This window comes from Chenopodium album, chromosome 2 (genome assembly GCF_948465745.1).
Source record: "Chenopodium album chromosome 2, dcCheAlbu1.1, whole genome shotgun sequence".
NCBI classification, from domain to species: Eukaryota; Viridiplantae; Streptophyta; class Magnoliopsida; order Caryophyllales; family Amaranthaceae; genus Chenopodium; species Chenopodium album.
Genome location: NC_137835.1, coordinates 10,196,601 through 10,206,081, shown reverse-complemented (window position 1 = coordinate 10,206,081; position 9,481 = coordinate 10,196,601). Strand labels below are relative to the sequence as shown.

The window sequence follows — 9,481 nt, the reverse complement described above, 5'->3', positions numbered from 1 at the left end:
TAGCAGTTACCTACACGCTAACAGCTAGCTCTACAGCTACAGCTACCTTCACAACTATATTTTGCCGAACACGCCCTAAGATCAAAAGAGCAATTACACTTACAAAATACAAAAAAAAAAAAAAAAAAAAAAAAAAAAAAAAAAAAAAAAACACACTCAAATAATAGATCTTCTTCACTCAATTTCACAGTGACAATGAATAAAAGTGGTTGGTGGTGAAGCAGTTAATGTGACAGTGAGTTACCCAGTTCCCATCAAAATATAAATGCGTTTGGCATGGTTGTTGCCAATATTGTTCCCATTTATATAAATGCTACTCTTATCTTCCTCACTCACTAATATAACTATGAAAGTGATCAAAAGCACCAAATTTTACAGCTTGACTCTTTTCTTTCTTTATTATTACTACTGTACTTCGCTTTCACAGTAATCTAGAGAGAGAAACTGACAGAGTAAGAGAGAGAATTTGAGGAGGGCACGTGGGCATTCATCAGTTTGTGGCCACCATTGTTGTATTTCTGAGCTTTTTATGCTTCACTTCACTTTCCAGCCATTTCTCACACAAATCCCATTTCTTCTTCTTAATAAAGCTCCAATCTTTTTTAAGTTCGATCTTTGTAGACCAACATAGGAGATAAATTCTTGGTTCATGTAACCGATCCGACTCGACTCGATTCGACCCCACTAAACAAAATTAAGCCTAATACCCAATTTGTGTATCTCATTAATGTACCAACCCAGGTACACATTAATGTGAAGTTGCTGTTGTTGCTGTTAATTACTTATGATATTTGGACCACCTTCAAATTGACTAGTAAATACCCTTTTCTTTATTAAAAGAAAGAATGTCAGTATTTGTTATGTTGCTATTATATGGTTGTCATATTTGTCTTGCTCTTTCTTTTTGCAGATTCCTAATATCCCAGAAATTTAATTTTTTTTCTAGGTTAATTTGATGATTAGCTAGTATAATGTGGTTTAGAGGAGCTAGGTTTTGTGTATTACTAGCATTGTGATTTGTGAGCATGAGAAAATTCCAGAAGCAGAAATTTAAATTGGTTCTCGTGTTACTGTTTTTCTTGTTTCTGGAATTTGTTTTTGTTTGCCCAGCTACTGAGAAAGAGAAGCAGATTTTGCTGCAGTTTAAGGGTAATGTCTCAAATGACCCTCTTAATGTGTTAAGTTCTTGGGTTGCTGCGGCTGATCCGTGCAGAAATTATACTGGTATTGTTTGTGATGCTAACCAAAATGTTGCTAGAATTGTACTGTGGAATACTAGCCTTTCTGGGGTTTTGGCACCTGCATTATCTGGGTTGCCATCGCTTCGGTCGATCACTTTGTTTGGCAATAGGTTTACTGGGAACATCCCAGAAGAATATGGAAGTATTAAGTCATTGTGGAAGTTGAATTTGAGTTCCAATGCTCTCTCTGGGCCAATCCCAGAATTTATTGGGAAATTGGAGAATATGAGGCTTTTGGATTTGTCTAAAAATGGGTTTTCAGGGGAAATTCCACCCAATTTGTTTGCAAATTGTGAAAAAATGAAGTTTGTTTCTTTATCTAGCAACAATCTTACTGGTTCAATTCCTGATTCTGTGATCAATTGCACAAGTCTTATGGGTTTTGATGTTTCTTACAATGTGCTTGGTGGTAGTGTATCTTCTCGACTTTGCGAGTTGCCTAGTTTGTCTTTCTTGTCATTGAGGAGAAATGTGTTTGCTGGGAGTATTGAAGGGAAGCTAACAGGTTGCAACAGCTTAGAGTTTTTGGATCTTAGTAGCAATATGCTCGATGGGAAGGCGCCGTTTGATCGATTAGGATTGGTGAATATGACTTATTTCAATGTTTCTAATAATGGATTTCAAGGGCAGATTCCGGATGCCATTACATGCAGCCAGAGGATGAGGTTTTTTGATGCTTCATGGAACAACTTGGATGGGGTGATTCCTTCATGGATCACAAACTGTGCAAACCTGAAAATTTTGGACTTGGAGAGCAATAGACTAACTGGGAATATCCCAAAGGGCATTGGGACTTTGAAGAACCTTTCAAGCTTAAGGTTGGGGAACAACTCGATAGACGGGACAATCCCTGAAGAGATTGGAGATATTGAGCTATTGCAAGTTCTCAATTTACACAACCTCAATCTTCATGGTCCAATTCCTGACGAACTTGCTCGTTGTCGATTTCTCCTTGAGCTGTGAGTCACCTTATTACAAGTATTCACAACTGCTTTATTGTTTTAACTTAAGCTTTGTTTTGATTTGAACATGTAAGTTGAAACATATTCTATGATGTTTTGCTCCTGCAGGGATGTTTCTGGCAATGTATTAGAAGGTGAAATACCTCAAACCATATATAACATGACATACCTTTTAATTCTCGACCTTCATAAGAACAAACTCAGGGGTAACATCCCGAGAAATATTGGAGACCTCTCTGGGATCAAGTATCTTGATCTTTCGGAAAATTTACTATCTGGATCAATCCCTACTTCACTAGGTAATCTAGGAAAGCTTACCCATTTTAATGTTTCATACAATTCTCTTTCTGGGGAAATACCTCAACTTTCAACTATCACAAACTTCGGGTATACATCATTTTATCATAACCCTCGGCTGTGTGGCCATCCTCTGGACAGCTGCTCGGGGGCAATGTCAAAAAGGGCAAAGGCGCTTACAGTTTCTGCCATTGTTGCAATTGTTGCTGCTGCTCTTATTCTTTTTGGGGTTTGCATAGTTACCATATTAAATAAAGGGGCACGCAAGAGTAGGGAAGAAGTGGAGACCATGGTTTTAGAAAGCACTCCTTTGGCTTCCACTGAAACAAATATCATCATTGGGAAGTTGGTTTTGTTCAGCAAAAGTTTGCCGTCCAAATATGAAGATTGGGAAGCTGGTACCCGAGCTTTGCTTGACAAAGAGCGTCTTGTTGGTGGAGGCTCCCTAGGTACAGTCTACAGAACCAGTTTTGAAGGTGGGATCTCGATAGCTGTGAAGAAGCTCGAGACTTTGGGAAGGATCAAAAGTCAAGATGAATTTGAGCAAGAAATTGGAAAATTAGGAAATATTCAGCACCCCCATTTGGCAACATTTCAAGGTTACTACTGGTCTTCGACTATGCAGCTGATTCTTTCAGAGTTTATTCCTAATGGTAACCTGTACGAAAATCTGCATGGCTTAAACCTTGCTAGCTCCAGTAGTCGTGGTGGATATAGCGAATTGTATTGGGGACGAAGATTTCAGATTGCCCTGGGAACTGCTAGAGCACTAGCTTATCTTCATCATGATTGTAGACCCCCAATTCTTCATCTTAACATAAAGTCCACAAATATACTCCTGGATGAAAATTATGAGCCCAGGTTATCTGATTATGGGTTGTCAAAGTTGCTTCCTATGTTTGATAATTATGGCCTGACAAAGTATCACAATGCAGTTGGGTATATTGCTCCTGAATTAGCTCAAACTTCAAGAGGAAGTGACAAGTGTGACGTATATAGTTATGGGGTTTTGTTGCTGGAGCTGGTCACAGGGAGGAAGCCTGTGGAGAGCCCTTCATCAAGCGAGATTGTTGTTTTGTGCGACTATGTAAGAGAGCTATTGGAGAGAGGATCAGCATCCGATTGCTTTGATAGAAGGTTGAGGAATTTTGCTGAAGATGAGCTGATTCAAGTTATGAAACTAGGGCTTTATTGTACTTCTCAGGTTCCTTCCAAGAGACCTAGTATGGCTGAAGTTGTCCAATTCCTTGAGTCGATTAGGAATCACAGTACTTGAAACTGAAACAAATGGTTTTTTTAAATGTGGGTTATATTTGTGTATGTTCGTTGTGCAGTGAAGCAACGTAGTTTAGCAGAGAGGGAAGTTGAGATACTTTCCGAAGGAATAGGTAGGGCGTTAGGGGAAACATAAGTGATTCTTTTGTATTCTTTTTCTTTGTTTTCAATCTCTCCCATTGTTGTACACACCCTATATTCTGAAATAAATTCATTGATTTTTTGTATATCCCATACAATCCGTTCGCCTCTGCTCGAATTTAAATTTTGGCCTCTGTTTAGAGTTATTTGACCGTGAAAGCGTCTGTTACAGCATTTTCTAAATCAGAATGCACCATCAGGTCAGAGAACCACCGTCTCAGACTCTCAGACATTACACATATCAGACTTCTTTCAGTTTTCGGAACTGAAGTAAACTTTCAGAATTTATTTTCTTCCATCTCCAACATGATATCCAGATGCCAGTACTAGAAGATTAAACAAACTAATATGCCAACTGCAATTTCATTCTCTTTTCAGGAGCTTATCCTATCAATATAATTTCTTTTTGAACTAGACTATACACTTTTTAAGTATAATAAATGAATAGCAATTTAACTACGAGATTTACAAGTTTCCATGATTCTTCGTATCCTGCCCATAACTACAGGAATATCCTTTTCGCCTAAAGTTGCAAAGCAGCATTGAAACCACCCAGGCTCTATGCAATGGCATGAAGATCCAGGTATTATGTTGATCTTGGCTACATTCAACAACTTATCCCAAAGCTCAAGTTCTCCTTTCTCGCTGTAAGACCGAATTAATCCACTCATATCAACCCAACAACTGAAACCTCCGCTGCTTTTTGTGGATTCAATGCCCAATTCTTTCAGCCCTGACACAAATTTCATACATAATCTCTGTAGTCTCTCTCTATTAGTCTGTATCAATGTCTGGATGAATCTTGTATCAGAAAGCATTGAGAATAGCAATCGTTGGATTATAGATGATAATGGAGAAAACCGAACCATTTTGGTGGCAGCAGCCAAAAGATTATGATTAAAAGAATAAATTACTCCTGCTCTAAAACTGTTAAGAGAAAGATCTTCTGATAGATTGTAGACTACATGAACCCTGTTGCGCTCAAGATCTTCTGATTCGATCATTTCAGCCATGCTGATGAATTCTTCTCCACCATGAGTAGACCCCACAAAAATTTCATTGGATATTATGTGGATGTTTTTCTCTGTAGCAAAATCTATAAGATTATAGAGTGCTTCTCTGCCAAGCAGATTGCCAACGGAATTTGAGGGATTCGAAATGATCACCCCACGAACTTTCATGCCACGCTTCTTTGCCTGGTGGAAAGCACGATCAAGAGCTGTAATGCTTGGATTGAAATTATCAGCACTACGGCACGGAACAGGAATTATTTCAACCCCAGTTCGCCACTTTATATCCCTATCAAACCTGCAGACATTTAAGTCAAATCCTCAAAAATTTCGGCATGCTCAAAAATAAAGAGAATTAGAGGGTTTGGAGTACTGACTCTACTAAGAGGGAAAGCAAAATACCCAGGATAGTATGGAGAAGGAACAAGAAATGCGTTTCCAGGATCTGCCAAGCAGAAGCAAAGGATCTCGATCGCTGAGGCTGCACCGGCTGTCAAAACTATTTGGGACGGCTTAAAATGAACCCTTCTTTCTGTGATTTCAGACATGAATCCAGCTACTGCCTGTTATGATATACTCGTATCAACTCACTAAGTCACTAGTAAAGCAATTTAAGCGTAAATTAAGTGTATTGTAATTCAAAGCATGCTGAGCAGTAGTGTCAGACTGTCAGTGATAAATGCCATGTCAAAGATGTTTTGCATCAAAACTTGGCTAATTTTACTGCCAGTTCAATAGCAAGAGAGTAGAATATCTAAGACTGATGAGCTATATTAATAACACCTTCCCCAATGAAGATCTTAAGGATTCCAAAAGGCCACTTGATGACTAGTGTGCATGATATGAACAATGCCCAGTAATGTAACAATTGGAAAAGTTACAAACTTTTACACATGCTTTAATCACCATACAAACACAAACTAAATGAGGAACTATAAACATGAAAAAGAATCATAAAAAGCTCAACAAAAAATAGGCTTTTTTTTTACTATAATTGGTATCATATATTATAATCAATTGTAAGCAAATGTAGGTTGTCCTTTTTATAGAAACTAAAAAGTTAGAAATCATTTCATAAACTAGGTTGGAAGCTAGTAAAGTAGTGAGGAGTAGTACTAAAGTATACCATTTTCAATTCCATGATTCCATCAAAAGGTTGATAAGTTGCAGTCCCACTTATACTCATTTTTTCTGCTCCACCACAGTACTCATTTCTTGTACTTAACAATATTGAATTCTTCCCATTTTCCACCATCCATTCTCTCACCAAATCTACACACACCTGCAACATTACAATATAATATCATAATGAATTCTCATTAATTCAAAAATACTTTCCGCGTGCACCTATAGCAACATATCACATATAATACCTTACAGGCACGGACAATTCAAATGAGCAAAATAATAGCCTTAATATAATGACATATCAAATTATAGTGAAATATTATACTCTGTATTATAGTATCGCTACAACACTCAAAATTTAAATCAATATTAATCCCATTGTTCCGATAAAAAATGTATTTAATGCTTATACACAGGTATCAAAGCCATAAATAAAAAAATAAACCCACATGATTTTCGGGCAAGCCAAGCTGAATAATACCATCAGGATTACCCAACCGATCAAACGGGTCATCATCAACCCGACTCAACCCAACAAAATACGGCGAACTGTCAACCGATTTAACCGCTCTCGAAGACAAATGGGCCGGGCCAGCCGGGCTTCGAGGAGAGAGAAGCGACCGCGACAGAGACCTCTCCAACCCCGGCGCCGGAGGCAGAATCTCCGGCGACGGAGAAGAATTATCATTATCATCACTAGTAGTATCTTTGTTATCGGAACGATTTCTACGAAGATAAAGCTGAAGAAAGTAAAACAGAGCACAGGGTATAACAGAGCCAAAGAAGAGACCCCCTCTTCCCTGAGCAACGCCTTGTAAAGGGACGATTATCCTCATCTCTGTCCCTCCGCCGGAGCCGGCGGATTTTCCGGCGGGTTTGGGTTTTCCGGTGGGTTCGTCGGCGGCGGAGAAAAGGGTCATAGTTTATAGTGATGATGATGATGAAGAGGAGAAATCATGGTATTTTGTGGTGGTTTGAGAGTTAGCGTGAGAGAGGAGAGAGAAAAAGAGGGAGGAATTTTTGGATTGTTTATACAAGTATGTGTTAGCAAAATATTTGAGTAAAGTTATATTTATGAATTTTATTATGAAATGAATCATTTTTTTTAGGAGTGTATTGTGTATGTAATATGTATGTGTCTTGGATTGCGGGGGGTGAAAGGAGGAGGTGCTTATTTGGACGAATAATGAGGAGAGAGAAAATTATGGGGAGTTTTTTTTTGTGAGTGTCAGTCAAGATGCAAGATCCAATTCTTGGGGATGTTTTGGATGTGACAAGCTTGGTTATAGGATCAGTTATGTCAAATGCAGTTAAGTCTAGCCCAAACCAATTGGTCCGGACTCGGACTTAGGTTGGTAATGGTCGAATCTGAGCAAGGGTTTGGCGTAAAGCTTGTTGAAACTATAGCGACACTGTTTATTTAGGTGTTTTCACCTAGTTTACCCTTTTAGGCTAATTCGAATTCGAAGCTCGATTTTGAATAATTAGGTTCTAATTTTCTCCTAATTGTTAATGTAGGGATCGAACACTCGATCCTCCCTACTAAGTGCAACCCAATATTTGGGTTTGTCTTTGTGATTTGTATCGTGCATTCGTGCATGAGACATACTATCAACTTCCGTTGGCTGTTGATCAATGTAAAGGTCTTAATTGACTGGTACTCTACAGTAATGAAGAATATGTTAAAAATGGTTGGAAATAACTGGTACAACATATAAAAGCAACTATAGTATGCACATATTTCATACAATATTTCTAAACATACTAAAAAGGACATCGATTGTGGAATTAATGAATTTTATTAATTGAGTAATTAAAGTATAGGAAATAAGGAGTATATATTTCTACATTATTGTCTTTTATAACTCTACAAATAAAAATATGTTGTAAAATATCGATATATCCATGCCTTTATAAAATAGTTTGCTAGATGCCATTTAAGGAATTGGGCTCAATTTTGAGTTCATTATGTTTGCAATAAGTTTGATATAGTTTAGCTCAAGAGCTTCCCACATTAGTTCAACTTAAGGATGCATTTGATCCATCCAATTTTATTGAATAAAACTTATTTAATTGTATGAATTTTAGTATTTAGGAAATACCCCTCATGACTGAAATTCCTAATGTGATACAAAGTTTCAATATACTTCATATTTAATAAGATACAATGTTATCCACCATAGCCAGGTGTGCAACCCAAGTCGGATTCGGATACAATCGAAGCTAACCGGATGGCAATCTTGTAAATTGATTGACTTTGTAGGTTTTTTTGATATAATAATAATAATATGTAATGAAAACAATTTTTACATTTTAGGTCACGGCTCTTGTATATTTGGTCATCTAAGGAATCGATCCTTTTAGTGGTATCATATGTCATCATAATTTTATCCGCAAGGAACATGTCATATTCATAACAGGAAGAAGATAACACACATAATCACCTACTTATATATTAAACAAGAAACAAATTAATTATTATGTCGTTGTCTTTTAAAGTGTATGTATGTATCCAAATTGTGTTAAATTTTTATGAATATGAAGGTAATGAACTAATAATTACTGAAATTATATATACAAAGTATATATTTTTTGTCATCTAAGAGCTTACACAAATTCTTTGGTTAACATAGGAAGTGAAAATTCCCATGAACTTCTAATATATGGGAAATAAATTCCATAATCAAATTCATGGGAATTTCTCAAAGTTGTTTGGTTAGTAATGAGGGAAGTTAATTCCCATAGGAATTTCAACTTACATAGGGGGGACTAGGTAAGTAAATTCCTAGGAAGTTCTACTTCCCCCATTTCACCAAATTTTATTCAACCAAACAACTTACTCATTTTGCAATTCCTAGGAATTTCCAATTCCCATAATTTTGTATGTAAACCAAACAACACCTTAATATGTGCATGCTGGCATACACCGCCATCATGGGGTCGCTAGTGTTTTAGGGGTTAGTTACTTGATTGGTCAGTGTTATAGGGTTACACTGTTAGTGTTATATAGTTACTTGGTTAGTAATTTAGGAGTTACTCGGTCAATATTATAAAGATTAGTAATAGAAGTTACTTTATTCTCTTACAAACAGCCACATCGCACACAAATCGTGTTAGAGAGCTGAACTAATTGTGGATTAAGGACAAATATGAAAAATTCATAAATAGTCCTTAATTTGATATATGTATTCTTTTTTTTTTCTTTTAGAATCTTATAGGAAGCCTATTATATTCACCGTCGCTCTTAAAAATTATGAAGAGAAGCTTTTAAACATTTAAAAAGTCGAAAAATATAACTAAAATAAAATAACAACGGAGTACTAGCTAGTAGCGATACTAAATACTACTCGTAATTGCTTTTATTTGTCACTGTCGTTGACACCTTATATTATTGTCCATGCATGTGCACAAACAAAGTGCTCATTCA

General features: G+C 36.8%; 2 protein-coding genes across 2 annotated transcripts; one reads left to right on the top strand and one right to left on the bottom strand.

Moving 5' to 3' along the window:
• The first annotated feature begins 279 nt into the window (after positions 1 to 279).
• Positions 280 to 3,964, top strand: LOC145595767 (uncharacterized). Its single transcript, XM_081652193.1, has 2 exons — positions 280 to 2,200; positions 2,312 to 3,964. The coding sequence occupies exons 1-2, from the start codon at positions 1,026 to 1,028 to the stop codon at positions 3,774 to 3,776; spliced, it is 2,640 nt and encodes an 879-aa protein (XP_081508319.1). The 5' UTR covers positions 280 to 1,025; the 3' UTR covers positions 3,777 to 3,964.
• A 286-nt stretch (positions 3,965 to 4,250) lies between these two features.
• Positions 4,251 to 7,284, bottom strand: LOC145595777 (putative aminotransferase ACS10). Its single transcript, XM_081652202.1, has 4 exons — positions 6,504 to 7,284; positions 6,053 to 6,208; positions 5,329 to 5,489; positions 4,251 to 5,224 (listed from the first exon to the last, which is right to left on the bottom strand). Exons 1-4 carry the CDS (start codon positions 6,972 to 6,974, stop codon positions 4,369 to 4,371), a joined length of 1,644 nt encoding a protein of 547 aa, XP_081508328.1. The 5' UTR covers positions 6,975 to 7,284; the 3' UTR covers positions 4,251 to 4,368.
• Between the last annotated feature and the right edge of the window lie 2,197 nt (positions 7,285 to 9,481).

What these genes read in the sequence shown, in the direction of transcription:
- LOC145595767 (XM_081652193.1), top strand. Translation starts at nt 1,026, where the DNA reads ATGAGAAAATTCCAGAAGCAGAAATTTAAATTGGTTCTCGTGTTACTG. An exon ending in TGTCGATTTCTCCTTGAGCT is followed by an intron (nt 2,201 to 2,311) that starts GTGAGTCACCTT and finishes TTGCTCCTGCAG; the next exon opens with GGATGTTTCTGGCAATGTAT.
- LOC145595777 (XM_081652202.1), bottom strand. Translation starts at nt 6,974, where the DNA reads ATGACCCTTTTCTCCGCCGCCGACGAACCCACCGGAAAACCCAAACCC. An exon ending in TTGGCTTGCCCGAAAATCAT is followed by an intron (nt 6,209 to 6,503) that starts GTGGGTTTATTT and finishes GTAATGTTGCAG; the next exon opens with GTGTGTGTAGATTTGGTGAG. An exon ending in GAATCATGGAATTGAAAATG is followed by an intron (nt 5,490 to 6,052) that starts GTATACTTTAGT and finishes ATATCATAACAG; the next exon opens with GCAGTAGCTGGATTCATGTC.